Source organism: Xenopus laevis, chromosome 1S (genome assembly GCF_017654675.1).
Source record: "Xenopus laevis strain J_2021 chromosome 1S, Xenopus_laevis_v10.1, whole genome shotgun sequence".
Lineage (NCBI taxonomy): Eukaryota > Metazoa > Chordata > Amphibia > Anura > Pipidae > Xenopus > Xenopus laevis.
Window position 1 is genome coordinate 122099012 of NC_054372.1, and position 26974 is coordinate 122125985.

Below are 26974 nucleotides of genomic sequence, written 5' to 3' on the forward strand. Positions count from 1 at the left end.
AGAACCCACAGTTGGCAAACAGGCACTAGCTTCCTCATTACAATTATACATGTCTTACTCATAATTATTACACAAAAAATATTGTGCAACATGTACTAGGAGGACAAATCTGATGACAGAAATGATAATACCACAAGCCTCACCCTCGCCTGCCTGACTTTACGTCAGCAGGTTTCATCATTTTGTTAAGCAAACTCTGCTAAAGGATATGGGTATCTTGTTACATACGAAAAGGTAGATTCTTCTTACTCCTCTTTTTAAAAAGGTGACAAAATATTTGAACATGTGTTTTCTGCACTGGTTAAAAATATATATTTGCTCAGAAGCTCAAAGATTAATACGACACAAGGCAACCCTCCCTCGGATTCCTGTAGCAAGTCACAGCACTGGCGTTTTGTCAGTATGAAAATGCTCTCGTTTAGGAATTTTAGGCTGAAAAATAGCAGCAACATTGCTGTCATGTATTACCCATTCAAGTGATTCAGAGGCAGAAGTGCCAGTTTGGGGCACTTCCCTGCCATCTTAAATATGCTAGTAGAGAATACATTAAGTATGCACAGCCCTTAGATAGGCTATATAAATAAAGAACTGAGTAGCCAGTCTAATTACCTATAGCGACCAATTTGTGAGAACTATTTACTGGTCAACTGTGAAAATGAACATCTTATTGGTCGCTTGGGGCAACTGCACCTGGGAAAAATGAGGGCATTTTATTACATATGGGGGAAAGTATTTAGTGTCTAAGTTGACATAGAGAAAGAATCATATATAGTCCATGGTTTATACGCACCTGTTGGCTCAACCTTTTTTCCTTTTATAAAATGATAAGGCTGTTTCTACTTAACTCAATGTTGTAACTGACCCTTTAAGGTGCATAGGCAGTTAAATACCAGATATTGTGTTAAAAACAAAGCTCACAATTTTTTTTTTAAATCAGTTTCACCCTTGGTAGCTTCATTAATATTAACATCAGTCCATAAAGCTTTCACCAAACACTTTGATAAACCAAGGAAAAAATATTTTTTATACTCTAACTTACTGCCGCTTTCAATTTTTGTCAGGTCTTAACTTTAGTTATTTCTGAGTGGTTCCAGTCATCAAATGAGCGTTTTCCACTTAGCAAAGTCCCTTGGCACAAAAGCTTGCTGCAGGACTTACTGCACCTGCCAAGGGTATACAAGCTCATCAGCATTGGTTACACAAAAGCAACATTGTTGCTAGCGGAGCATTCCAAGCTACGGGAGTCTATCAATGATGTCACAAAAGGAAAGTAAAAAAAAAAAAAAAAATACCCCACACCCTCAGCTAATTTGGCTTTCCAAATTAAACAGCTGGCATGTTTCATGCTAAAATGGTTTAGCAGAATGAAATTGAAACAGGGAGAAACTCAAATGTATTTTGAAATACACTTTTTTCACATTGTACTGTATGTTATTCTTTATCCAAGCATTGTGTTATTGATGGAGTCAGGCACATTGGTTTCTTTGTACAGTATACGAGAAACCAATAGTTTACGAAGGAGCAACTTTTTTGTCCCTCTTTTTATTTCCAAAATGTTTGGAGGTATGGTCCAGACTCTCATTATGGGTGGCACATTATATACACTATATGGTCACCTTACTGTCCATCATTCTTAAACCCAGGGTTTTTATATGAAATGGTCCATCCTTTGCATTAGTGAGATTGGGTAATCTGGACTAGTGTGCACTTGCCATTCTAATTCAACCCACAGGTGTCAGCTGTTGAGGACAGAACTCTGTACAGGTCAGTTAAGATCTTCCACACCTATTTCAGCAAATTGACTCTCTACAGACCTTGCTTTGTGCACGCGGGCATTATTATACTAAACAGGAAAGTGCATTCCCCAAACTGTTGGTGCAAAGTAGGAAGCAGTAAGTAGGCAGTATAGTGTACAAGCTGATTACTAAGTAGATGAACAATCGGCTCTACTTACCAAATTACTAATGCTGGTAAAACTGGACCTTAATTAGTGATTATACTCCTCAGTGACTTCATAATATTATAATTCAGCTTCCTTCTAGAACTGTTACAACACATCAAGCTATTCTGATATTCTCTGCCTGATGAAGGTACCAGCCACCCACCCATATATATATATATATATATATATATATATATATATATATATATATATATATATATATATATATATATATATATATATATATATATATATATATATATATATATATATAAGCCCACTTTGAGAAAGGCTGAGGAGTCAGCCGAAACATCAGTCTGCTGCTATTTTATTGAATAAATCTTTGTTCATTTTTAAGACCTGAGAAGTGCTGATAATTTTTTGCAATTATACACACACACACACACACACATCTTTTTTTTCTAATTTTGGTTCTGTACATTACCACAATGAAATTTAAATGCAGACTTTCAGCTTTAATTCAGTGGGTTGAACAAAAAGATTGCATAAAAATGTGAGGAACTGAAGCCTTTTTTAAACACAATCACTTCATTTCAGGGGCTCAAAAGTTATTGGACAAATTAAAAAACTGAAAATAAAATGTTCATTTCTAATACTTGTTTGAAAACCGTTTACTGGCAATGACAGCCTGAAGTCTTGAAGTCATGGACATCACCAAATTCTGGGTTTCCTCCTTTTTAATGCCAGGCCTTTACTGCAGCAGATTTCAGTTGCTGTTTGTTTGTGGGCCTTTCTGTCCGAAGTTCAGTCTTCAACAAGTGAAATGCAGCTCAATTGGGTTTAGATCAGATGACTGACTTGGCCATTCAAGAATATTCCACTTCTTTGCTTTGATAAACTCCTGGGTTGCTTTGGCTGTATGTTTTGGGTCATTGCCCATCTGTAGTATGAAACGCCTCCCAATCAATTTGACTGTATTTAGCTGGATTTAAGCAGACAGTATGTCTCTGAACACCTCAGAATTCATTTGGCTGCTTCTGTCCTGTGTCACATCATGGATAAACACTAGTGTCCCAGGGCCACTGACAGCCATGCACACCCAAGCCATCACACTGCCTCCGCCATGTTTTATAGAGATGTGGTATGCTTTGGATCATGAGCTGTTCCACACCTTCTCCATACTTTTTTCTTGCCATCATTCTGGTAGAGGTTGATCTTGGTTTCATCTCTCCAAAGTATATTTTTCCATAACTGTGCTGGCTTTTTTTAGATGTTTCTTAGCAAAGTTCAATCTAGCCTTTCTATTCTTGATGCTTATGAGTGTCTTGCACCTTGCAGTGCACGCTCTGTATTTACTTTCATGCAGTCTTCTCTTTATAGTAGACTTGGATATCGATACGCCTACCTCCTGGAGTGTGTTGTTCACTTGTTGGGGTGTTGTGAAGGGGTTTATCTTCACCATGGAAATGATTCGGTGATCATCCACCACTGTTGTCTTCTGTGGATGTCCAGGTCTTTTTGCGTTGCCAAGTTCACCAGTGCTTTCTTTCGTTCTCCGGGTGTACCAAACTGTACCAAACTGCATAGAGAGCTCCTTTGACCGCAATCTTTTTGTTTAACCCACTGAATTGAAGCTGAAAGTCTGCAGTTCAACTGCATCTTAGTTGTTTTATTTTATTTGTATATATATATATATATAGATATATATATATATATATATATATATATATATATACATACACACACACACACATTATTTTTTTAGCAGACTTATGGTCTGGCAATCCACATTTCAGAAATACCCCTTATCCGGAAAATCTCAGGTCCGAAACAGTCTGAATAACAGGTCCCATACCTGTGTGTGTATTTATGTATATGTATATATATATGTATATATATATATATATATATATATATATATATATATATATATATATACAAACACTCGCACTCTGATCCAGTCTTGGAGATACTGTGGGTGCTGGGTCAAAGCTTCAGCCTTGATAAAGGCCCAGGCATGGGCCGAAACGTTGGATGCACAAGTTAAAATAAAAACCTTTTTTTCACGAAACATTGGAGTGCGGGTCCTTATCCAATGATTTTATATATATATATAAATATATATATATATATATATATATATATATATATATATATATATATATATATATAGTCTTAGCCAGTAAGAGAAAATACTCAAGTGCCATGAGTTTCAATACACAGTTCAAATGAGGTTTCTGAACTGAAAAGCTTACAATCAACAAATAAGTGGAGACAGACAAAAGCAAGTAACGGCGTACCAAGTGCTTTAGGTCATAATTTATCTAAACAAAATATTATACTTTTTGTCACTAAAAATACACAAATGTTACAGTTTTTAGTCATCACAATTTTTTCAGGATTTATGAAGTTTACAAGTTAAACAATAAATAATAAATGTCCCTCCGTTGCTTTATTTGCAGCACTTTAGGTCTTAATGTGATTAAAATACTAAGGCGGCACAACCTTGGTGGCTTAAACCTGTTTTATTTATAAAATGGTTTACTTGAGAAAGAGCGGTTATTTAAAACCTATGGCTGTAAGAAGGTAAACATAATACAGGACATAAAAACAAAAAGGAGTAACTCAGAAATACACAATTTCTTTTATGACAACTAGTTTATTTTTAAGGCTTTAGCAAGAGTCCAAATTAGCTGAAATTTCCGATGATGAATCAGACTGTCATTAATAAGTGTCTCGACTGCCTGCCAAATCAGGTCATCTACTGTGTAAGCTAGAAGGTTTTAAAAAGAAAAAGCATTTATCATTGTATAATGTATAGCTGAAGATTCTCCCCATCAAATTTGTTTTTGTATAAATACAAGTTAAAAAACCAAATCTTGTTTTCAGGCAGCAGTAAGTAGAATAGAGCCTTGGACTAAGGTCAAAGCAGCTGTCTGTAGGCGGATTTGTGGTTATGCTCCTGCCTAGGCTGACTAGTGAAACTGTGTCTGTAGTCACTCTTCTGTGTCTGCAAGGCTTTAACCGTTGCTGGAGCTGAGACCACAAATACTGCTAAATTATTATCATTCAGCCCAAAACTATGTTTTATGTTGTAGAGCACCATTGTACTAGTAATTCTTTGGTGTTATTGAGCTACACTAAAGTTGCTGCAAATAAGAGCTTTGGACACCAGTGGTTCTTAAACCAACATTTGATAAAGAGGCCCACATAACACCGAAACCTCCAATATAAACATATATATCAAAGTTCTCGTTGTATGTAAGTATGAATAAATGGCATTTTTTATTCTGAAATCCAGCTATTTAATTGTTCTTCTATTTTTGCATCATTTGAAATCCTGGCAGGGAGGGAGGGACTAAACACCGATGTTACAAATTGTAAAAACTTCTTCACAGCTTACTGACAGCATGCAGGAGCTACATAACCCACAATGCAAAATCACATGAAATCACATGTGTAGGGAATTGTGGGGTTTGGAGGATGAAGGTTAAGGACAGATGGCTGTTGATACAAAGTAACAGTAGTCAGTGAGATCAGCAGGAGAGCAGGGGGCAGGGAACTGTTCCAAACCATTAAACATCAAAAAGTCTGGATATTTTTTAATTGATGTATATTGCATAGTTATGTAGGGAATCCGTGCAAAATCCCAAAAAGCACTTATCCCTGTAAGGGCAGAAGCCCAGATCCTGTGTCTGTGTGCTGTAAGCTGTTACCTGGCAACCAGCTATTCAGTGATCTCAGTAAAACAGGAAGTGACACAGCAGCTAGCGAGTGGCTGGCAGGAAGGAAGAGGAAGTCACAGAGACTGGCAAAAGAAGAGAGCCTGGCATAGAGAGCCACATGGTGGACAGAGAAGGAAGCAAGAGAGCTGCTGGTGGGCCCAGAGAGCTGAGAGGCTGCACCAAAAGTATTCATTTGGATCAGGCTGGCACAGGGAAGTCAGATACTGTGCCTGGAGAGATAGAGAGCGTGAAAGGAATCCAGACTGGAGGAACAAACAGCAGGAGATTCCTATCTGAGCATCCAAAGGGACTGGTAATCGCACTGTATGCCTGAATGTGCTGGATTCGCCTGAATAGAGCTCTAAAGTTTTCACAAAGGATTTGTGAGTATCCTGGTTAACGGGACAGTACCCAATAGAGACGCGGAAGAATAAAGAGATTGTTTGTTAAAGGACTTTGCCTTTTCTTAGTTAGGTAGACAGCTTGGCGCTAGCAAGTTAGTTAGTAAATCCCTATTGCCACCGGTTAGGAGTGCTGCATGTACTAGTTGGCCAGTTATTTAATATAAACAGTTATTCGGTTTAACTAAAACTGTGTGTGTGTTATTACTGTATTCCTAGTGGGGCCACCCGTAGGTGCATTCCTGTATCCCACTAAGTAGTAAGTAACAGGTACCCAGTCTCTCCCAATACCACTGCGGAGTGGCTCAGGTTTGTACCATGTCATCAGGTAAGCGCCACACGTGGAGTGTAACACAGACAAAAAGTTGTCGAAAGAATTACAGTTGCTTGAAATTATGTTTACTTTTCAAAAAGGATAAATTATGTTTGTGTGGAGTTCCCCTTTAACCATCAAGTAAAGGTTTTTTTGAACAAATTGAAACATATTTACTTATTACAGTGTTGCATAGGTGGTAGGGCAGTTGTAGGGATAAATACAAAGCAGACAGTGGAACCCCATATGAGATGGGAATGGAAAGGCTACTGTTCACCTTACTGGAATACCTCTTAGTGGTCCTGGTAACCAGTGGAAGCCTTTCAGGGAGTGTAACAATAGCCTGATGTCCTGTTCACCTGGGTGTGTCTTTACTTTAGGAAGTTTGTTGCCTGGGAGAGTAACCTCCAATAATATTGGAGGTTACTCTCTAATATTTCAATACTTGCAAATTTTTGGCGAAACGAAACAGGTCAGATTCGCCCATCCCTAATCACAATGATCTTCTCTCTGCCTGGACTATAAACCTGTCTAGATTAATATGAGTTATAGTTCTACCTGGTTGGCTGCTCTCTGTTTCCTCTGATGCAGCAGCCTGCCAGTGCCTTGTCCCCAATTCCTCCTGCTGCTGCAACACCTACCCAGGTTTTCTTTTCAGTCTCAATGCTTAACGTTATCCACAGTGGAACATTTCAATCTGGAGTCATTTATTCTGAAAGCCATCCCAAGCTGAATAACCAACAGCGCTATATACACAGCAAAAAGAAAGGTTCTGCACTATTTTACAGATTGAATAAATATCACCATCTACTGTAACTATTTAACACAGTAACAGAATGAGTAGCACAGCTATTTAAATGCTTTCTGTTGCAACAACAAAAAAAAGTTCAAATAATGCTGTCCAACCAGCAGAAAGAGGCTAATTTTCCCAGAAATAAAGCATTAACAGGAAAGCACAGTCAATCTGTCCAAACATACAAACAAACCTTTTAGAGAAAAGAACAGATGTGAATCAGTTCTTTAAACATTTAAATAAAAGCACTTTGTCCACAGTATACACCAAATGAAATCCCCAGGTATGCACTCATCAGTGCACCGTGGTGGACAGAGACCTGTATATTCTTATGACACCCAGAAGAATGGATATTAAATTTAAATGCCTCTACATCATGTTGGAGTATTAATGCCCAAACATCTTTGTGATTGAAGATTTGTGGGAAAGAAAATTCTGATTAGGAGATGTCTGAGTAGATTCATCCAGAATGTCTGCCCTTCTATATTATATTACCCAAAACGCTTGGAAAATTGCATGGTACAGGTACAGTATTAAAGTCCGATTTTTTCTGGTTGGACTTTTAAAGGGGAAAACCCAAGAAAAAAAAAACACATTTTTTTGAGATTTATTAAACCCAGATTGTGATAAAAGGCATAATAAAAAAGTACTTCCATCTCAGACCTGCAGAGTTCATGTAGAAGTCAATGGCAGATGTCCCATTTACAATTGGAAGATATCCTGATCTGCACTGGGTTTTGTTCAATAATCCGAAGATTTTGTGGTTTTCAGACAATAATCCAAAAAAGTTATAGTTTTCAGGCTTCAAATCCAAAAATGTTTTATATATTTGTATGTACTGTATTTGTCTGATTTGTTTATGATTTTTTCCGAGTCTTTTCCAGCACAAGAAATTTTGGTGAAAATGTATTGATAGATAGGGGGGAAAAGTCCATGGTCGGAGTGGTTTTCAGAAAATAGTGAGAACATTTCAGATTTAGATAAATAACCCCCTAAATATCTACAGGGTTTTACAGTAAAAAAACAAGCCTATCTTGATGTAATAGGGGTCCTGAATATTTATTGAAATATAATGAGAGCACTCTTTGACTATAACCTAGATCAGAGTTGTTCAAACTTTTTTTTACCCATGAGCCATCTCTAGAAGATTTGGGCAACAACACATGAAAACGTTCCTGGGGGTAGTGGACTGGCAGCATACAGTAAGGTCTGGTTGGCAGTACACCTGTGATTTATGCAACCACAATTTGCCTTAAAGCCAAGAATCCAAAAATAAGCACCTGCTTTGAGGCCACTGGGAGCAACATTCAATGGGTTGGTGAGCAACATGTTGCTAAATGTAATGTATTATTGCCTGAGCAGTAGATGGCCCAGCTGAAACTCCTTCTTCTTATGCATTCAAGAAAATAGTCTTCAAATGGTTACAACCATGTTTACAACAAATGACCATAATAAGATTATACAATTATATTATTTCAATAAACAATATACATATATCTATCAAGCAGTAAGTCTGAATTCACATACTAAGGACATCTCATCTACACCATCACCACTGAATTCGACCTGCCGGTTGGTTGCTATGGGTTACTGCTCTTGGGCTAACTTAGCATCTTTTATTACATTACCTCTTATGTCCCCTAAAAGGTAGACATGGGAAACTGAAAACTCTTAGTATGAAAAACACATTGCAGGCTTACCCTGGCCTGCATAGTCAAAGGAATCTGCGTCATCTGGAGTGTCGAGATCGTCAACATTAATGTCCAGCTCATCTGGGGTATCAAGATTGTCATCGGAAAGAAGGGATCCTTCACTGTGGTCCAGAGATAGGTTGATATTGGGAGCAGTAAGCTTTATTTTTCTGGTGTGGGAGCCATTCCAATCCAAGGAATTTGGAGGTTCTAAAGAAACATAATGTTGTTGAATGGCACAAATTACACTCTTAGTACATAAAAAATCTGAAAGTAATCTTATGAAATAAAAATATCAGCAACCGATAAATTATTGCTAGGAAGCACTTGAACAAGGTAATAGTTTAAATGAAAAAAGTATGTCAAAGTTAGCTAGCATTGTGAAATAGGATGGCTTGTTTGCTTGCTGTCTGTTAGAATGAGTAGTTTGCACCAATGACCCATACATAACATTGCTTGCAAACATTGCTGTGCATCCTGCTATGGGACTTGACCTAGTGCAAACTTCTTATTACATTAACAATTTACTACCGGTATGTCATTTACAGTACCTACCATGCTACTGCACAAAAACAAAAATCTCAGCCACACACTAGCATAGTCTATTTACTGATTTTTAAATATTAAATTAATTACAGATTAAATATTAATTTGTAAATTATTTTTATTTTTTAATTTCAATACAGTGCTGTCTACTATATAATATGCTTCAATTGGAGTAGACCCTCGCACACCCGTTGTGCAGGTATATAGCTTTGCTCGGTGCACAGTGAATGGAGGATACGATGACCTCCTAGTAACTGAATCGAAAAACCACACTAGCACATGAGACTTGTGTCTGCAGGGCAAGCCCTTGCAAAGGTTTTTACTGCAGTGGTGTCTGCAGGGCAAGCCCTTGCAAAGGTTTTTACTGCGGTGGTGCCACCACCGCAGTAAAAACCTTTGCAAGGGCTTGCCCTGCAGACACAAGTCTTGTGTGCTAGTGTGGTTTTTCGATTCGATTACTATATAATATGCACCAGCACATCTTTAATTAGTATTTCCGCCTTTGTTTTGTTCTTCTTCTTCTCCTCACTATTGATAAGTAGAGGATTTCCTTTTATCCCTTTTATACACAGCACTGAAGGTTAAGATTGGCTTGCCAGTTGAATTTAAGAGGCTCTGTTTATATGTACTTCTGCATGAATGTTTACAAATGTATAAAAACTGAAAAAATGGAGCCATAACCATATAGATGTGCATTGTGTCATGTTACTACAGAGAACAAAAAATGTCACTTTATAAACTGCCTGACAGTAAAAGGATAATTAGCATAACTATATTTCAGCCACTTGACGGGTACTGTAACTGCAGAAAATAACAAAGTATGACACATAACTGTAGGAAATAACATAAATAAAAAAGTATGACACAGATTTCCCCTCTAAAATGTTTGCAATTTAAATACTTTTTTGCCTATGGAGGTAGTTACATTTATTAGAAATCCACACTAAGGCAATGTCACACTGTCATTCTGCCAGGAAACAATCAATGTGAGTTTTATGGGCAGTTTCTTCTGATGTATTGATGATGTTTGCCAATGGCGGCCTGGTCGTTTACATGCACAATCCTCTCAGATTCCATATTAGACTTGTAATCAGACATTTAGGAGCTTATTAGTGATGGGCCGGCACCGTTTCGCGAATTTTTGTGGGAAAATTCGCCCATCACTAGAACCAATTGACTAAAGGTCGAAAAAGTGAGTGTTATTTATAGCATGCCTTAAAAATGATATCACTTCTAGCATACGTTATTTTGTGCGATATTTTAAGGCCTTTTAAGTGCAATTTATAGCAGTTAGACATTCAGGATGCTACTGGCAGAGTAGAAGTCTCTTTTTACAGTATTCTAGTCATTCCTTTCCCTGGGAAATTTAATATAATTCCATGACACAGAACATGTCATTTTCTATCTGCCCAAGGTATCATGAAAATGTGTTAGTGGCTGTAGGTAAGGCTCCAGTTCCTCATAAAGGTCTTTAATTGCTGCACTACAGCTCCTCACTACATTTTCCTCTATTAATCTATCTGATGTTGTTTAGTAACGCCTACTCCTGGGAGGTGTTAAATCTCACAGTAATTATCGCACTATTTTATGCTTTTATTGCTTAAAAGATGTTAGTGAATTCTGCGTTAGGATTTATTCTATCTTCTAAGTATCGCAATGCGATTAGAATACCGATGTGCAGAAATGTAGAATTAACGCTTGCGATATGTCTTTAAGCACAATACTTTGATAAATCCTTAAACAACACGTCTTAAATAACACACAAAACTGTGCGTTAAGGAATAACGACCTTTTGTCAATCGGCCCCATAATACGTTATGCTTGCTTCTGATTTGACATGCTCCCCTCTTGTGAATCACATGCAGTGTGCTTATTGACCATTTACCATCATGTCCAAAGGTGGCAGTAGCTCAGGGGTTCCCTAGTATTCGCGTCAATAAACATAGTGCACTTTTGTCTAAACAATCAGTGCATTGTGGGTATAAGACATGGCAAAATTAGACTTTGCACAAAGCTTTTATAATCTTACCAAGTTACAGTACATTTTAGCATAAATTAGGTTGATTCGTTGTTGTTAACTGTTTGACAGCTACAGATGGAGCACAAGCTACTAGTGACAAACATGATAGGTCCATCATCATATATCTCTAGATATCTATGGACCTAATTGTTAAGCGCCCCTTAATTGTTAAAAAGTTATGTAAGTAATAAAAGTTGTGTAGGACTCATTTACTAGTGGGGAAAGTGTAGTTAAAAGTAAGCTTAGGTGTTATAATTTGGTTGGCATGATTCATGTTGTCCTGGACTAAACTTTACTGCAAATAATTGAATGCTTGCTTGTAATAGGGTAAAACGTTAATGGTTTAAAGGGGTGGTTCACCTTTAAGTTAACTTTTAGTATGTTGTAGAATGACAATAATTTTAAGCAACTTTTCAATTGGCCTTCATTGTTTATTTTTATAGTTCATGAATAATTTGCCTTCTTCTTCTGACTCTTTCCAGCTTTCACTGACCCCATCTGAAAACAAATGCTCTGTAAGGCTACAAATTTATTGTTATTGATACTTTTATTACTCCCCTTCTATACTGGCTCCCTCCTATTCATTATCCAGTCTCTTATTCTGATCAGTGAATGGTTGCTAGGATAAATTGGACCCTAGCAACCAGATAGCTGAAATTGGAAACTGGAGAGCTGCTAAATAAAAAGCTAAATAACAAAAAAAACACAAAAATAATAAAAAAATGAAAACCAAATGCAAATTATCTCAGAATATCACTCTCTACATCAGGGGTCCCCAACCTTTTTCACCCGTGAGCAACATTCAGATTTAAAAAGAGTGGGGGAGCAGCACAAGCACGGAAAATGTTCCTGGGTGATGCCAAATAAGGGTTGTGATTGGCTATTGGTAGCCCCTATGTGGACTGGCAGCCTACAGGAGGGTCTGTTTGGCAGTACATCTGGTTTTTTATACAACCAAAACTTGCCTCCAAGCCTGGAATTCAAAAATAAGCTCCTGCTTTGAGGCCACTGGGAGCAACATCCAAGGGGTTGGAGAGCAACATGTTGCTCACGAGCTACTGGTTGGGGATCACTGCTCTACATCATACTAAAAGTTAGTTTAAAAATGATCAACATAGATGTTTCATTACTGGCCAATACATATATTTAAGCTGGCCATTAGTGGGAGCTAGAGGATAACAGTAGTGAGAGAAAGCCCCCAGAGGGTGGAGAATAGCAAGTTACAAAAGGGAAGGGTTCAGGAAGTGAGACAGAGATGTGTCATGGGAAGCAGAATGTGCATATGGAGCTGTAGCAGTAGAGTCATCTCTTGGAAGAGGTACTGAGCTTAGGTAGTGTGAGGCCTAGTGGTGAAATAGTACCTCTAGGAAGTGTAAGTGAAAGCAGGGGCGCTCCGCCAATGAGGCGAGCTGAGCTGCTCGCCTCAGGCGGCAGCGCCAGACAGGATTCCAGGGGCGGCAAAAAGCCGCTCCTGCACCTTTAAGAGCCGAATTTCCGGTTTTTAAACCGGAAATTCGGCTGCGCTATTGCGAGAGAGCGCAATTGCGCTCTCCGCAATCGTGTTCCTGCCTCCCCTCGCCGACAGGTAAGTCGGTGCGGGGGGCGGCAATGCAGAAACGGCGCTGAATGAAAGAGGTAACTAGCATGGGCAGCTATGGCCCCAACTAGGAGTGAGTGGGCATAGTGTTCCCGCCAGCCAGGGGAAAGGCTATATCTGGACTGAGCTGGCCAGGGCACAGGAGGGGTGCATGTGAGTGAGTGTCCCCTGGCAGTGGGCTGTTACGGGCAATGTTCTGCAAAAGGCTGGGAGATTTAGCCCTGTGTATGTGCTGCTGTTCTGCTGAAGGCCGTGACAATAACAAGAACGTGTTTGCACTGCAACTCTTACTTGGTGTGCTTTACTCAAGGATTCCCCACACAAAAGGTCTGTGGTACATCAATAGGTACGGCACTATCCCTGTGTGCCCCCCTTACATGATTAGCTATAAAATCAATTACTTGTAAAGTCAGGTAGCACTGGTGAGATTGTATAATGCCACTTTAAATACTGTATCTATAAATGAAATGGTTGCAGTCCACTGTTTTAATGAGCTATCAGGCTGTGCTTCTCAAGAACAATATCTGAATCAGTGATTGCCCCATTACCTGTTTTCAAGCACTTGAAGGACAAGAAAAGGCTAAAATTAAGTAAGCTTTATCATAAAGGTCTATTTACATCACTTACACCAGTAAACCCTCAAAGTAATGTCCTCTGTCAAAAGAAACACTGCATTTCTTTCCTTCTATTGTGTACACATGGACTTCTGTATCAGACTTTCTTTTTTCAGCATAAACCTCCAGGGCTAGGGCTTCAGCATGCTCAGTTTGCTCCTCGCTCCTCTCTCCCTCTTCCCCTTCCTTTTCTCTCCTCCCCTGCCTGCTTTAATCTGAGCCCAGAGCTATGAGTGAGCAGGAATAGGTAGGAAATGTTGTCAAGCCAAGCTAATATGGCAGCTGCTATACTAAACAAACAGAGAGAGCCTCTAGAGCTGTATGGTAAAGCATTCTGCAGAATAAATAGTGTCATAGTTTGCACTATGGTGGCTAATCTATCGGCAATAAACTGCTTTGGTAGATTTCCTTTTCTTTTAAATAAGAAATAATTGGTTTAGTTACATTAGGGACAATGTACTATAAATAGAGTGTTAACAACAGAGTAAGAAGTTGCTATTACAGGATACATTCTTCACTTGAATAATTCATTACTTGCTGAAAGGAAAGCACATATTTAAGGCAGGGCGACACTACTTACCAGCTCGTATTTCTGCTACGTCAGGAGGAATGTCCATTCCCTCATCATCTAGAATCGACCTAAAGCAACAAAAGAGGAAGTGCAAGGCCACATTGTTAAAGCGAGAACAGTCTATAGTTTTCTGATTGATGCAAATTATTTTTTCCCGACTCTTAATTACGAGATTTTTTTGCTAGATGTTCCAGAGTACATGTTTTAAAAAGCTTCAGCTCTCCCAAAGCACAAATATCATATATTTTTTATGTAGATTTTTTTTGTATAGATCAAAACTCTCTGAAATACTTACCAAATTTCCAAAGTAACACTCTAGAAATTGTTATGCTTTCAATCTCAAGGCCAAATATTGTGCTAACCACAGGTTTATGCCAGAAAACCATGCATTGTTTTTGAAAGAATACGTTCTGATAAAGTCAAAATAGGCTACCAATCTGCAAAGCTTTCCCACAGGGGGAGACCCATTTATCAAAGGTTGAATTTCACATTTTTTTTTAAAACTCCCATAAACTCCCATGAATTTGAAATTCGACCACTAGAAATTTATTGTAAAAATAGAATTTTTAAAACTCGGGTGAATAGGATCTACCCAAAAACTAAAATCAAATTCAATTTGAGTTTTAAAAACTCGATTGGAGTTTTTTTCTACAAAAAAACTGAAATGTCAGGTAGACTGCAAACAGCTTCAAATTGATCCCTGGAAGTCTCCCATTGACTTAAACAGCAATTCGGCAGGTTTTAGGTGGCGAATAGTCAGATTATCGAATTAAAATTTTTTGACAAACTCTTATAGAATTTGAATAACTCCCTAGTAGAATTTGACACTTTTGACCATAAAAAACTCGAAAATTTTAATTTCGACCCTTGATAAATCTGCCCCTTAGTATTTGTACGAATATCTATATGTGAAAATCTGCTCCTGATAATTTTAAGAGACAATTCTCCAGATAATAAACCATAAAGTTGGCTCTTCTAATGCAGAGAGCACAAATGCACTCTCTTCACTAGCGATGCCCCCCATCCCCTGATGCGATATAGATAGGAGAGGAGGTGGCATCACAGCGGGACAGAACTGCCCCTAGTACTACACTCTATGCCAGGGACCATTGACCTATAATTATAGCTCTCAGTCAGGTCACTACAAATTACAAAAAGAGCTGTAAAAATTGTGTATTTGGTGCTCACATACAATGGTGGGGGATGGGCGTGGGTCACTCATGCAAAGTGTCATTCACATGTGATTTCATGATGTGCCAAACTCATAACCTTGTTTGTTATAAAAATGATAAATAAAATGAATGGGAGAGAAGGGTGATTTTTCTGGGATGGAAAAGACAATGGATGGAAACTGTGGCAGACAATGATGCTGTATAAATAATAATAACCCAAAAACACCATTAACATGGCTGGAAAAGTCTGCATAGTTTTTTCTTATGTGAAACACACCTATGAGAGAGCAGATGCTTTAATCTTATCTATAGCAACATGCTCAAATCTTAATGATAAGATAAGGCTTGCCATGCCTACCAATTACAAAATGATAGAATATAATCTGGTTTTACAATCTGTACCTTCATTTGAAAACTTGGATCTTTAAATCATAATTGCAGTGTGTAACTGGCCTGACCATTGAATATTAACATAGGCAGGTTTACCCTCCCAATATGCATTCGTATAGGTTATCAACATAATATATAATCAACAATCGTCATGTGTATGGAAGCTTAATGTGTTCCCATGGGATGTCCTGTAACACCAGACAACATAGAAACGACTTTGTCAAATTAAACGGGTTACTAAATGATTTCTTGTTATGACGTAAAACAATTATTTACTATCTGTTTTACTTGTTTGAGTAATGGTGCATTATCTAATCAAAACACGTGTTTTTAGATTTAGATTGATAAAAAATGATAAGTACCTTATAAGATTATATGGACATGAACAATACAATAAATATTTACTGAGCACTAACTACTGGTGAGTTGCAACTGCCAACCTTTAAAACTGAATGCTGTAAATAAATCAATCTGACTGAATCTTGCATTTTTGCACCTGATGTGCTACCATGGGCACCAACAATTGTAGCAGGTGCACTTTTTATGCTGGAATTATGGGCAAAATACTGCTTTATAGTCATGGTGATCATTTGTGTCCAAATTGCCTTTCCACACAACATTGTGTAAATAAATGAAAACAATGAAGTTCATTTGACCTTGGCACTGGACCACCTCTGCAAACAGGTGCACAGGTCCTTGTGTAGGGTACTAATACTCATCATTCTCTTAAAGGGATACTGTCATGGGAAAACATGTTTTTTTCAAAACGCATCAGTTAATAGTGCTGCTCCAGCAGAATTCTGCACTGAAATCCATTTCTCAAAAGAGCAAACAGATTTTTTTTATATTCAATTTTGAAATCTGACACGGGGCTAGACATTTTGTCAATTTCCCAGCTGCCCCCTGGTCATGTGACTTGTGCCTGCACTTTAGGAGAGAAATGCTGCTGTTTTTCCTTCTCAATGTAATTAAAGGAGTCTCAGTGGGACATGGGAAGTGTAATTTTCACAAACTATTTTCCCCACTGTACATGGCCCTGGAAAATAAGGCTGATATAGTGATCTATGCAATGTAGGATATGGCAGTTTTAGTCCTGGCGTACCTGACATACCTTGGAATCAGTCAGCTGTGTGTCAGGTCACTATGAATACACATACTTGTTCCCTGCCTCTCTTTGTTCTGGTCTACAGACTTAGGACACAGCATCAAAGAAAAATTATTTGTAACCTGAATCTCAGCGCAGCTGATCCCTGAAAGACTGATTTGTGTATGACATAAAAGAAGCAATTGTGTACATAAAGCACTTATTGACCTGTATATTGAAGAGAATTTTATCAGAATATACAATCTATTGTTTTATCTTCCTGCTCCTAATTTTTTTTAAATTAAGCTTTTAATGACATTGTAACATCATTTTAATAGTGAAATTATAGACTTTTAAGGCCTGTCTGAAGATTATTACTGGGTCAGTAAAGGATAACCTGTGCTTGTTATTTTAAACAAAAGAAGTTCTGGAATGTCATGGAAAAATCTAACAGGTTTCCAAGAGAAGTTGCTGAATTGTTGATTTTTCTGTACATATACAAGACAATATACTGTACCAGCTGTTATGGCATCTTGGAGTCAAACATACAGTATGTGGACCCCCTCATTTAAGTTCTTCAGTGGTAAAATAAATGCTAAAGCAAAAGGTCATGTTCTTTTAAGGGTTTATTATCACTGACCTCTTAGTCCAGCTATTATCTACTGCCACAACACTTAGGGGCAGATTTATTAAGGGTTGAAGTGAAAATTCGAATTTTCACATTTTTTTTGGTTAAAACTCTCAAATTCCAATTGTGAATTATGCAAACTCGATTTGAGTTTTAATTTGAATTTGAATTTCGAGATTTATCATACTCTGGCCCTTTAAGATCGCTAATTCGACTATTCGGCACCTTAAAGGAGAATACAACACTTTACCAAAAAAAACCTTACCCCCCAACCAGAACTGCTGTATAAGTCAGTTGGAGAGGTCCAGGGATCAATTTTGTGATGTTTGCATCCTTCCTGACATCAGATCTATTTAAGTTTTTCTAATTCGTATAGAATTCGATTCGCGTTTTTGGGTCGATTTAATTTGTCCGAGCTGAGAAAATTAGATTTTATTAGTAAATTTAAAAAAATACATAATACTGTATATCCACACACAACTACATTTTATTACTTTCGCTCTTAACATTTTTATTTCAAATCATAAGCAACAGGCCATATTAAAAGTCCAGCCAAGTTGAGCCAAATGGCAAAACTTCAACCTTGCATATGTAAAGAAAACACACTCCTAATTTCTAAACACTGTTCAAATTGATTAAATAAGGAATTAGCACAATGTTCCATTTATAAAGACAAAGAAGCCAATTTAGATGTTAAACAAGTGAGGCAGCCAACAATACCCATTTATGAATGGAACTGACCCAGAAAAGACATGTGTTGCAAGAAGCAAATACAGTTGGTTATTTTCATTTCTCATCACTAGGGTGAAACAATTAGGGGCACATTTACAAAGCTCGAGTGAAGGATTCGAATTAAAAAAACTTCGAATTTCGAAGTATTTTTTGGGCTACTTCGACCATCGGATGGGCTACTTCGACCTTCGACTACGACTACGAATCGAAGGATTCAAACTAAAAATCGTTCGACTATTCGACCATTCGATAATCAGTCAATGGGGAAGGTCCCCATAGGCTTGCCTGAATTTTTTTGATCGAAGGATATTCCTTCGATCGTTGTATTAAAATCCTTCGAATCGTTCGATTCGAAGGATTTAATCGTTCGATCTAACGAATAATCCTTCGATCGTTCGATCGTAGGATTAGCGCTAAATCGTTCGACTTCGATATTCGAAGTCGAACGATTTTAGTTCCTAGTCGAATATCGAGGGTCTAGTCGAATATCGAGGGTTAATTAACCCTCGATATTCGACCCTTAGTAAATCTGCCCCTTAATGTGCTGTTACTACGACAATTTTCGAAACTGTAGTAACCCTGGATGATCCCTCTTTAGAACTTACTAGAAAACTTCATAAAGGGACAGTGTGATCAGGGAACCGCATAAAATTTTTGGCCGTTAAAAAAGTCAGATATTCATTAAAGAGTTGAAGCCAAAAAAATTGTTACGTCAATGTTGTGTTTTTTCTGCATGTATTTCCTTGTAGTCCAAACCACTTTCTCAGTTATTATGTAGTTTTATCTACATGAGACATACATTAAATGTGCCATTTCAACAATTCTGAACATGCAGAATTCCATGGGAGCATTTTCTGAAACGATCAGGGTGCCTTATACAGATATTATACATGGCCATTAGCAAAACAAATGCCATATGTGCTGTATACAAATGTTATCTTTCTCTTGTCATCTTCATTTAACATCATTATTTCTCTTTTGATGAAATGTACATCATTATTTAATGAACACTGTGGGGCAGATTTACATAGGGTTGAATATCGAGGGTTAATTAACCCTCCATATTCGACTGCCGAATGTAAATCCTTAGACTTCGAATATCGAAGTCGAAGGATTTAGCTATATTCCTACGATCGAAGGAATAATCGTTCGATCTAACGATTAAATCCTTCGAATTGAACGATTCGAAGGATTTTAATCCATCGATCGAAGGATATCCCTTCGATCAGAAAATTGTTAGGAAGCCTATGGGGACCTTCCCCATAGGCTAACATTGGCCTCGGTTGGTTTTAGATGGCGAACTAGGGGTCAAAGTATTTTTTAAAGAGACAGTACGTTGACTATCGAATGGTCGAATAGTCGAACGATTTTTAGTTCGAATCGTTCGATTCGAAGACGTAGTCGAAGTATCCTATTCGATGGTCGAAGTAGCCATATTCGACCATTCGAAGTATTTTTTCTTCTATTCCTTCACTCGAGCTAAGTAAATGGGCCCCTGTAAGTCTCCAAGGACTAAACAGAGCATGTGCCCATCATCATGATGCAATAAAATGAAACTTTTGATTTAAATTTCTAGTGGAATGCTAATGTTTAACCCTTTTGCAAATCTGTTGTTGGTCTCCAATTGCAGCTGTCTATAAATCACATGTTCCTCAACTAATATGTCATTTTCCTCAATGTAATTTAGGCATGTCATGTACTATGCACTTCCATGTGATTCTGATACAAAACCACCGTAGTCATAATTGCCTAGATCATTCAGTAAGACAAAGAACAAAAATCTGTCTGCAACTGCTCTCAATTTGCCTAAGAAGATCAAAAAAATTCTTTCTGACTCCAAAGTTGGAGCAAACCTTTGACCAACTACATTATCTAACCACTGCCTGTTCAAGGTCTACCAAATGTGCTAATTGATGTTTATAACCAAGGAATTTCACGATCAACTATGATCTGACAGGTTTCTCAGAAAGCAATCGGGGTACCACAATTAAGAAAATTATGTAAACTGTCAGCAGAAACAGTCCAAGCTTCTTACAGTGTATTTAGCTGGCTTTGTGTATACCTGCAGCGGCAGACATTGCCAATGGAATGCCCTGGCACTGGCCCAAGATCCAGTATTCTGGCTGAATTTGAGTTTTTACCTCAATTAGATTATTTTGCTTTAAAACTCACAAACTTGAATTACATTTACCTGAACCCAATTTTCAAGATTTGCAAAGTGCAAAAAAACCTTTGAAAAATGCAAATGTAAAAGTTTGTCATATAAAAACTGCAGTTCATGCAAAATTCAGGAGATTATTTTCGAAATTTTTTTAGTTGATAGACTCATTTGGCGGGGTCATTTATAAAGTTTGTGCAGTGCATATTTATTTGCAAATGGTTTTATTGGCCATGTTTTTTTCCTGAACGCGAAAAAATTTGCACTGCTGAGCCCACTTTCCATTTTTTTGTAAATTCGTATTTCGAACAAATTTTCGCAAATGAAATGGGTGCTTGCTTGAGTGCAGCCACTGTGCGAGGCTGTTGTGAGCTAAAATAGCGTTGACAGCAGTTTAAATTCCCAATTCGCAAAACTGTTTTGCGACTAATTTCTCTGTCACCAAAGTCATGGAGTAAGTGTGTGCCTAAATATTCGCAATTTGAGATTTTTGCCATATTTAAAAAGCTCTTATGGACATTCACAGTATGGAAAAAATTATGTAAAATAAAATATAACCATGAGAAGGGCAAATATAGTCACTGTGTGAATCATTTTGTGCTGTGAAAACTGTAGAAGTGAGCCCCACTGAAAATTATGAGTAGAATGAGATTTTGCTATGTTTGAGCTTTATTTTCATGTTTTTGGTCACGTTTTTGAGTTTTGTTTTTTTAAAGGGGTGGTTTGTCTTCGAAGAACTTTTAGTCTGATGTAGACATTTATATTTTTATGTTTTTTTTTAGTTATTATTCCCTCATTTTACATTGTTTTTTTGTGGTCACCCCTATATCCTGTATTATGTGTAATACATTTCCCTGATATTACATTTTTCTGGATTTTACACCATTTTTTTCTGGTCCACTGAAAAATGTAAAATGGGGGTTCTACTGTATTTACTACAGCTTTATTGTGTCCCCAACTGTTTCAAGTGGAAGCAGAGTAGTCAGCACAACTTCTTACACCCTTTCTTCTAATATCGTGGTGCAGGTTCCCCAGTGGCCACTGTCCACTGGCGAATGTGACAACAATAGAATAGCACCACTCGTGATTTTTTTTTATTTTATAACATCTGACTTTTAAAAAATCACGAAGTTTTTCAGAATTTATTAAACCCTGAGGATGGAAAAGTCCGGATCTAAAAATCCGGCATCTCAGACCTGTCGAGATTGCATATAAGTCAATGGGAGAAGTCCCAATGATTTTTTGATGGGTTTCGGCAATACCCCAAATTTTTCAGAGTTTTCGGGTGAAAATTACGGAAAAATCGTGAAAATTCGTGCTTAGCAAATTTTCAGGAAAATTCCATAATAAATAAGTGAAAAAAACCCGAGCGTCCAAATGTATCTCAATATTTTCTGCTACAGAATCCGATAAAATACACTCTGTTTTTTACTCTTATTTATTATTAGAAAAAAATCTGAGTTTCATGATTTTTTCGGATTTTTCATCCGATTTTCAATTTTTTTTCGGATTTTTCACCTGGGGTATTGCATGAAACCCATCGCACATCAAAAAATCATTGGGTCTTCTCTCATTGACTTATATGCAACCTCAACAGGTCTGAGATGCCGGAATTTATCAATTCGGACTTTTCCATCCTCTGGGTTTAATAACTTCTGAAAAATTTGTGATTTGAATTTTTCTTGATTTTTGCATTCAGAGTTTAGTAAATAACCCCCTTAGACACAAATACATACATAATATTTTCCAGTATCCTGATGCGCCAATCCAACCCTGGTTTCCTTGTGGGGCAGTTATTCTGATCCTGAGTGTTTAATATTAATTCGGAAAGCAAGTCAGGATTGTTCTGTACCAGAAATAAATCATAAACGTGTGTGTAACAGAAAATGAATTATTTTATGCATAATTCTGTGAAAAGAGTATTAGATATGTGTTTTAGACAAAACTATAGAAGATAACTGACACACAGGGTAATTGGATGCAAGAAAAATCCCCTTTGTTTATTGTGTCATTAAATGTTTTGGGGTGTGGCCCTTCCTCATGTTCAAGAAAACCCCAAACACTTTTAAAAATAAGAAAAATGTATTCCTCTGAAGCCAATGACACAAGGCACACCTTATGAATATAGTTTGAAAGATGTTATTGTTTGCGTGGATATCCCCAAACCTAATTATATATTAATACACTGGGAGTGCCTAACATATGTATATATGTGTATATGCATAGGAGAGCATAAGGAAAACTTTGAACTTGATGGAAAGTTATGTCTCTGTACCAACTGGCAGCAACTATCAAGCAATAATCCTGCCAGGATTACTCCTTGTTGACCTAATTTATGCCTATTGTATATTTATAGTTTTCTTTATGACATGTACTCAGATTAGGACATGGAAGATGCTAACAACCAGCCAACAATAGTGGTTAAACCTTTTTATAGTTAAGAGATTAAAAGTATTATAGCAATATAAATATGATTATATGTAAGATGGCAATGTGTTTATTTGCTTCATTGTGAGCCTTTTTCTATACATGCACATGCCTGGTACCAAGCACATTGTCACTGTTTTAAGCTCTTTTATATTAGGGACATTTCCTATACATCAATGCCACAGGGCATGTAAATAAATGGTGTGCTGAAGTATACTTAATTAGCTTGTGTTTACATATCCCTGGATTTTGAGGTTTTAATTCAATGGGGAAATTCACTAAGGTGCAAAGTGGTGAACGCTGGTGAAAAGTCGCCAGCATTAAGTAAGTTTGATACTTCGTCTATTTACTAATGGGCGCTGGCGAAAATATGCTAGCGAAGGAGATAGACTCTAGCGCAACTTCGTACTCTAACGCCAGACTAATTTTCGCCAGGGCTAAAGATCTTTACTACACAAATTCACTAAGAAGTTGATTTTACTGAACGTTACCTCTTACGCCAGACATCCCTTTGGCCGCTCAGACCTGGTGAAGTGCAATAGAGTAGATAGGACTTCAAAAACAAAAAAAGTCAAATTATTTCTAAGTCCCAAAAAACACTGGCGTCTTTTCCATTTTCATGAGTGATAGGCTGTAAAAGTACGAATTTTTTTTTTGGGTACCATGTTTCCCCCCTACTTTTCATAACATATGGCACATAAACTTTACTCTGGGCACATGTGTAGGGCAATAAAACTTCTCTATTTGCATTTATTAAGGTTCCCTGGGCTTGTGTAATTTTTTTCATGTATTTGCTGTGACATATACATCCATTCAAACTTTAATTTCCGCCGTATGCAAATTCCCCTTCGCTAGCGCAACTTCACTTTGCTTGGCGAATTTTTGCTAGCGCAACTTTGCTACCTTTCGCAACTTTGCATTTTAGTGAATTTGCAGAGCGCTGGCGAAAAAATCGACAGGCGAAGTGCGGCGAAGCCAGCTCTGGCGCAACTCCGCCGGTTAGTGAGTTTGCCCCCACGAGTTATGCAACACTTCAGCAGTGTGTTATTACAATACAGCATTATATTATATATAGCAGTCCCCCAGCCCCCCTTCCTACCTTAAAATTTCATCATCTCCAACAAATTAGTAATGGGGTAGGTGCAAAACGCCATGAGGGGATGGACTGTCAAAACCGGGCCCTCCTAAAGATTTTTTTGCAGTGGGGTCCATCGTTCTCTCAAGTTACACTTCTGCCCATGTGCCTTACACAAGGAAATAATTAGTCTCTTTTTTTTTTACATTTCCTGTGAGCCAATCCCCATTGCTCCGGTCCTGATGATAAAAAATTGAATGAATAAAAGGGAGAGGATGAGGGTGATGAATAACAACGGGCCTAGGGGTGCCCGCTATGTAAATCTAGTCCTGGGTGCCCCTAGACCTTGGCCTTTGTCTTTCACTCCTGCCCCCTCTCGAGTGCTTATGCACCATACACTTAAGGTGGCCATACATGGGCAGATTAAAGCTGCCGATATCTGTCCTTTAGACCGATTCGGCAGCTTATCTGCCTAGTGTGTGGGGGCTCCCGACGGGTTCAACCGATCGATATCAGGCCAAAAATCGGCCAGATATCGATCAGTCAAGTTTGATTTAATTTGTATGATCCAGGACCGCATCGGCTAGTTGATGCGGTCCTGCGACCCGTCGGAGCCCATTCGTAGCATTGTAATACGATTGTTCGTCGCCCCGGGCCGAACATGCGGATTCATCTGATATCGCCCAGCCGTTAGTGGGCATATCGGGTCAAGATCCACTCGGATCTTGTAGTGTATGGCCACCTTTATTCCTATGGCACTGGGTCTTTGCGAGCGGGAGATTTAGGGGCATATTTATTATGCTGTGTAAAATGAAATTAGCCAAATAAACTGTGTAAAAAGCGGTGTATTTCAAATGTAGCCTGAAGCTGTGGCTAAGCTTCATGTGGTTTGTAGCACCCCATACCTACCCCGTTTAACAAATGGTGGCCCTATGTTTTTAACTGCATCAAGTAACACTTTTGCACTCATGTACACTTACTACACCAATTAGTACACCTAATTCAGATTAAAATTTTACACCGTTTTTAAGGCCGTTTTTTACACAGCGAAACCTGCCGATGTGTGATGTATTATCTTGTTGTTTTTTACCCAGCATAATAAATATGCCCCTTAAACTTCTGGTAAAATCTCATGTGGAGTCCTCAGTAGGTAGTAGATTTATCTGGGCTGCATGCTACCCCTAAAATTGGGTTGCTTTGCTGCAGTTGCAGTCACACAAATGTTCCCAGCCGTTGCACATAAAAACCCATTTTTTGTAAGTAATTGTGTCAAAGGGTGCTCTTTTCTGTATAGTTGTACTTGGCACTGATCAGTCCTTCCTATCAGGGCTGGATTTCCACAGTGGGCACCCCCTAGGCCTGCTGACATTGGTCGCCCGTCCCCTCCCTTTTATTCACGCAAATTTTCATCATCGGAAAAAGCAATGGGGATTAGTGCACAGGAAATAAAAAACTATCGTATCTCATGAGCATTCTCAGTGTTTCTGAACCAATGTGGGTATGGTTGGATAGCATGCTGCCTCCCTAAAATCCTGCCACCCTAGGCCCAGGCCTTGGTGACCATTCCACAAATCCAGGCCTGCTTCCTATCTCCAAACCACATGGTAGTTTCAGCCTGCATGAATCGCTTCAGTGCAGTTTAATAGGGTACAATGATGCCAACTGGACTTTGAAAATATTTAGACCAATTGCATCTGATTTTAAAGAGCAATCTCAGTTGCTCTAAACTTAATCTAATCTCTAATCTTAATGTGTTTCATTTGTATCAGGTGCAACACTCCCTGGCAAGTGAAATGGAATTCTAGGAAAATAATAGGAGAAAGATTACCCTTGAAATTACACTTTGATCACTGCACTTGCTGTCATAATTGACCCATGTCATATACTCTTCAATAACTTCATGGTGTTTAACTACCCTGCCCAGTGCATTATGAGGAGATGCTTTTAAAACACTGCTGTTTGTTAACATTGTTGGAAGCAAATGTCACCACAGGCTTTTGTCTGATGGGGCTTGCTGGGATACGTAGTTCAAGAACAATTGAAAGCCTGTTTGTTGAATAGCTTTGCCTGTAATTACTGAGCTGCACTCCTTATTATCTATTTTTTGTTCATTATTACTAGATACAAATCTCATGATCTTCCTACAACAGATATCTACACAACCTGTGCTAGGCCAGTTATGGCGAAACAACAGCTATCTGTTCATTGTTGGCTAATGCTCTATGTAAAGCCTATTACAGTGCCTGAACATTAGTATTTCACTGCCAGTGAAGCAGCGTACCATGTGTACAAATGAAAGCCGGTGGAGGGTAACGGTTAAATAATCCCCACTGAAGAGAGATGCAACGGATGAGAGATTATTTGGGAAGTGAGAAGACTTACAGCTAATTGCAATGACATGTATTCAGATAAAAAATGGGGTCAGACCTACTCAATATAAAAATGCCTACAGATAAGCAGAACTCAAATATAATGTGTAAAACATTTTGTCTAAATGTATTGTCATAACTGCTGCTTGAATAGATGCTGTCCCCAGCTGTTGTTCCTCCTCCATCTGTTCCTAGCCTTTCACACAGCCATACAGAAAAAGAGAAAAAAAAGCATACAAAGCCGCTGCTTTAGGAAATGCAAGCTGCTCTGTGTGCACAAGCAAATTTACCTTATAGACGTGTCAGTAGATTCTTTTCTTGCAGCGTGGGACCTGTGAAATTGATGTTTACTGCATTTTCAGCATCCCTCTTTTGTTTTGCCTGGAATACAAATCTCCACCATATCCTGATCACATGACCTGTGGTACATCGAGCTAGCAATGATCACCTGCCTTCTGGCAGCCTACAGAATGCAGCAGATCTGCAGAAAGCAGTAAGATCATCTGAATGAGCTTGGGGAATTGACTACACAAAAAAAAAATAAAAGAGCATGCCCAACCAAATGCATTTCGTACATGGGGGCTTGCACACATCAGAAACATTAACAGCAGCCAAAAGACCAGCATATGTAAGCAAGGATCGTATGTTCTTATAAATCTACCTCTATGAATTATTTATTAAATACAAATTTGATAAACTGCAAAAAATTACACACTCACTTAGTTTCTGATTTATTATACATCACAGTTGGCATATACGTAAAAT

General features: G+C 38.1%; 1 protein-coding gene across 1 annotated transcript in view; it reads right to left on the reverse strand.

Moving 5' to 3' along the window:
- Positions 1-26693, reverse strand: part of prune2.S (prune homolog 2 S homeolog) — a 53661-nt gene extending 26968 nt beyond the window's left edge. The window contains exons 1-3 of the mRNA XM_018243855.2: positions 26500-26693; positions 14184-14242; positions 8836-9036 (exon numbers count right to left, since the gene is read on the reverse strand). Coding sequence (XP_018099344.1) covers positions 8836-9036; positions 14184-14220 — 238 coding nt within the window. The 5' untranslated portion in view covers positions 14221-14242; positions 26500-26693. The remainder of the gene's footprint in view (positions 1-8835; positions 9037-14183; positions 14243-26499) is intronic.
- Between the last annotated feature and the right edge of the window lie 281 nt (positions 26694-26974).